At 34.6% G+C, this 3,887-nt stretch overlaps 1 protein-coding gene across 2 annotated transcripts in view; it reads left to right on the top strand.

Moving 5' to 3' along the window:
• Positions 1-3,522, top strand: part of LOC107659452 (SWI/SNF-related matrix-associated actin-dependent regulator of chromatin subfamily D member 3) — a 42,916-nt gene extending 39,394 nt beyond the window's left edge. For both annotated transcript variants that reach the window (XM_016448401.1, XM_016448400.1), the window contains exons 10-13: positions 272-407; positions 622-744; positions 2,198-2,299; positions 2,444-3,522. In XM_016448401.1, coding sequence (XP_016303887.1) covers positions 272-407; positions 622-744; positions 2,198-2,299; positions 2,444-2,497 — 415 coding nt within the window. In that variant the 3' untranslated portion in view covers positions 2,498-3,522. The remainder of the gene's footprint in view (positions 1-271; positions 408-621; positions 745-2,197; positions 2,300-2,443) is intronic.
• Positions 3,523-3,887: the final 365 nt, after the last annotated feature.

The raw sequence follows: 3,887 nt of genomic DNA, 5'->3' as shown, positions 1-3,887 counted from the left end.
GTAAAAAAAAAAGTTGATCAAATAAATGCAGCCTTTGTGAGCATTAGAGACTTATTTCAAAAACATGACTCCAACATCTTTAACAGTATTTATTTTATTTTGCATCATTTTAATTCAACCTCATCACATCTCTGTGTAGATATGTATATAATCCAAGACAGGAGTATTTTGGTTCAGTCGTTGTGCCTTTTACTTTGTCTTCTCTATCTGCTCTTACTAATTTTATGAAGAATACAAAACATGAATTCAAATTGAAGTTATTTTTGTTCAGCGTCGACCCTAATGATCAGAAAAAGACGGCGTGCTATGACATTGATGTAGAGGTGGAAGATCCTCTTAAAGCACAAATGAGCAGCTTCTTGCTCTCCACAGCCAATCAGCAAGAGATTGCCTCTTTGGACAACAAGGTTAGTGCAAGTCTCCCACATCAGTGTAGGCACAGCGGAGCAGATGAGTGAACTTCTAGACATTTTGTTCTGAATTATAGGGTCTCTGATTTCAGCTCCTATTATTACATTTAACCTGACAGCAGGATAATAATTAAGATTTAACAACTTCTGCAGTGCCATCATGTCTGTAAATACACCCTTGATTTTTCACTTTGGTTCTAAATGCTTGCAGATCCATGAGACTATTGAGTCCATCAGTCAGCTGAAGATCCAGAGAGATTTCATGCTCAGCTTCTCCAGAGATCCCAAAAGCTACATCCAGGACTGGCTCAAATCCCAGAGCAGAGATCTGAAGGTCTGCAACAACTTTCATTCTTTCTTTCATTCTACTCATGACTCTTGATATTTATATCATTTTTATATTTATAATATTTTTGAAGGTGAAGTGTGTTTTCTGTTATAGTACTTTCTCATATTTCAGTTTAATGTGCTGAGACAGATACATGTAAGCCAGTTTTAGGATGAGGTCCCAAAAAGTGTAAATACATTGGCTCTGTGCCGGTTTCAAAACATTGCTCAGTTTGTTTGAGTGGTCCGATATGTCAACATCTGGCTCAACCAATGGCATGCGTTTAGGGCAGGACTACCTGTTTGGAACAGGTCAGAAGGGGCAGAGTGTTTGGTAAACTGTTTGGAAATTAATTTTGCTGTTCTGTTGCTGCTGTTAATGATACAGAAATTACACACTTTGAACCACATTTATATAAGCTTCAACAAGGTATTTACTTCATATTCAGTAGTTTTCACTAGTACAATTTGAAGCTTCAACAGCTCCCATACAGTACCATTAAAACTCATGGGTGAAGATCATTCATTTTGGGCTCAAGATTTAAAAAAAGAAAGAAATTAATACTTTAGCAAGGATGCATTAAGATAATTTAAAGTGAGAATAAAGACTTTTATTGCATATTATTGCAAAAGATTTTTAACAAATGTTTTATACATTACAGAATCCTGAAAAAAACAGTATCATGGTTTCCACAAAAATATTAAGTAGCACAACTGTTTTCAACATCAGTACTAATAAGGCTCAAGATTTAAAAAAAGAAAGAAATTAATACTTTAGCAAGGATGCATTAAGATAATTTAAAGTGAGAATAAAGACTTTTATTGCATATTATTGCAAAAGATTTTTAACAAATGTTTTATACATTACAGAATCCTGAAAAAAACAGTATCATGGTTTCCACAAAAAAAATATTAGGCAGCACAACTGTTTTCAACATTGATAATAATAAGAAATATTTAATGAGTGCCAAATCAGCATATTAGAATGATTTCTGAAGGATCATGTGACACTGAAGACTGGAGTAAACTTCAGCTTTGCCGTCGCAGGAACACATTAAAACTAATTAATAAATTAAAATATATTTAAATGGAAAACAGTTCATTTATATTGTAATAATATTTGACCATATTACTGTTTTTTTTTTTATCAAATAAATACAGCCTTGGTGAGCATAAGAGAAAATTCAGCATTGCATCACAGGAATAAATTACATTTTAAAATGTATTAAAATAGAAAACAATCAAAATAATTATTTTAATTGTATATTATAATATTTATTATAGTAATATTTTTCAGTATTACTGATTTTACTGTATTTTTGATAAAGAGCATTAGAGATATCTTTTAAAAACTTCATGTGATTTCTTTCTCTGCGAGCATGCCCCTTAATCTCCTGCAACATGTTTGTCCTGATGTTGTCCTGCATTTCTAACTGATATCACATTTTGATTGTTTGTAGCTGATGACAGATGTTGTTGGGAACCCAGAGGAAGAGAGGAGAGCAGAGTTTTATCATCAGCCTTGGTCTCAGGAGGCTGTTAGCCGTTACTTCTACTGCAAGGTAAGAATATAAAAATATACGATGACTAGTGTGAACCTTCTCCTGGTCTTACTATAAAACAGGGTGTTATAACGGGCTGCACTTTGTCAATGTCTGAACTGCACTGGACAAAAACTGACTGACTCTGTCTTTCTGCTTCCAAAGATTCAGCAGAGGAGGCAGGAGCTAGAGCAGGCCTTGGCCTCGAGGAACACCTAGAACTCAAACCGACCACATTCAGAAAACATGGCTCATTTGTGACAACACAGCCAACACACGGAGGTTCCTGCATTATTTTCTGCAGTGTATGAGGGTTTGTGTGCGCGTCCAGTCATTGTTGTCGCTGTGACCTACAATCCACCATAATGGACCAATCACACCGTTACTCCAACAGCCCCATTGTATAGTATGTGTCTTCCATTCCTGGATGAAATCATCTCACAATGCACTATTTGGATTTCTGTTTTTTAATACCAATCACATCCACCAGCATTTTGAACTTGATGACTTCAGAGCCGGCTCAGTCCCGTAGACTGTGGATCCAACGTTGATTCAGTTGTGATTCAGCTTTCCTTACTGTCAGTCATCAATTCCTGGTATTCACACACATTTTCCCTGTGATTAACGTGTGTTTTGACTCAGTTATTGATGATGTCTCTAATTTAGTCCACACTTGTACCAGTTTTTTTCTTGGGTATTGATCAAAAAGGTCATTTTGAATGCCTGTCAGTGTTGGGAATCAGTGGAGATACAATAATTATCTCCATTATTAACACTTTTATTTAGAAGTGTATTTATGAAGTACTTTGAGGCAGGCAGCTTAAAGAGGAGAATCATTCAGTATTAACTGAACTGGTGGCTTACAGGGTATGTCGCTCTCTGCTGTCTGTCCCTGCCACAATAATGACATTTAGCTGCAATTGTGTATATAAACATTGAAAGATAGGAGGTTGTTTTAACCAAGTATTTAAAAGCTATTCTGCCATATAAAGACAAAACAGTAAGTACACTCGAGAGAGAATGTGACTTTAGAGTTTTTGATTTTTTAAAAGTTTTGATCAATTTTCACACTTTTTTTGATTGAATTATGTGTAGTTGCTGTGTTTTGCCTTTGTAGGACAGTACTGACATAGTCATTAGTTCACTTTGAAGGAATTTGATAGGTCACGGTTTTTGAGAAGCTTTCACATTTGTGACCCTGGAGCACAAAACCAGTCTTAAGTTGCTGGGGTAAATTTGTAGCAATAGCCAAAAATACATTGTATGGGTCAAAATTATTGATTTTTTTCTTTTATGCCAAAAATCATTAGGATATTAAGTAAAGATCACGTTCCATGAAGATATGTAAATTTCCTACTGTAAATATATTAACTTAATTTTTGATTAGTAATATGCATTGCTAAGAACTTCATTAGGACAACTTTAAAGGTGATTTTCTCAGTATTTTGATTCTTTTGCACCCTCAGATTACAGATTTTAAAATAGTTGTATCTCGGCCAAATATTGTGCTATCCTAACAAACCTTATTTCAACGAAAATATTATTTATTCAGCTTTCAGATGATGCATAAATCTCAATTTCAAAAAATTTACCCTTATGACTGGTTTTG

This window comes from Sinocyclocheilus anshuiensis, unplaced genomic scaffold (genome assembly GCF_001515605.1).
Source record: "Sinocyclocheilus anshuiensis isolate Anshui unplaced genomic scaffold, SAMN03320099.WGS_v1.1 scaffold815, whole genome shotgun sequence".
Classification (NCBI taxonomy): Eukaryota; Metazoa; Chordata; class Actinopteri; order Cypriniformes; family Cyprinidae; genus Sinocyclocheilus; species Sinocyclocheilus anshuiensis.
This window is presented reverse-complemented; position numbering and strand designations above follow the sequence as displayed.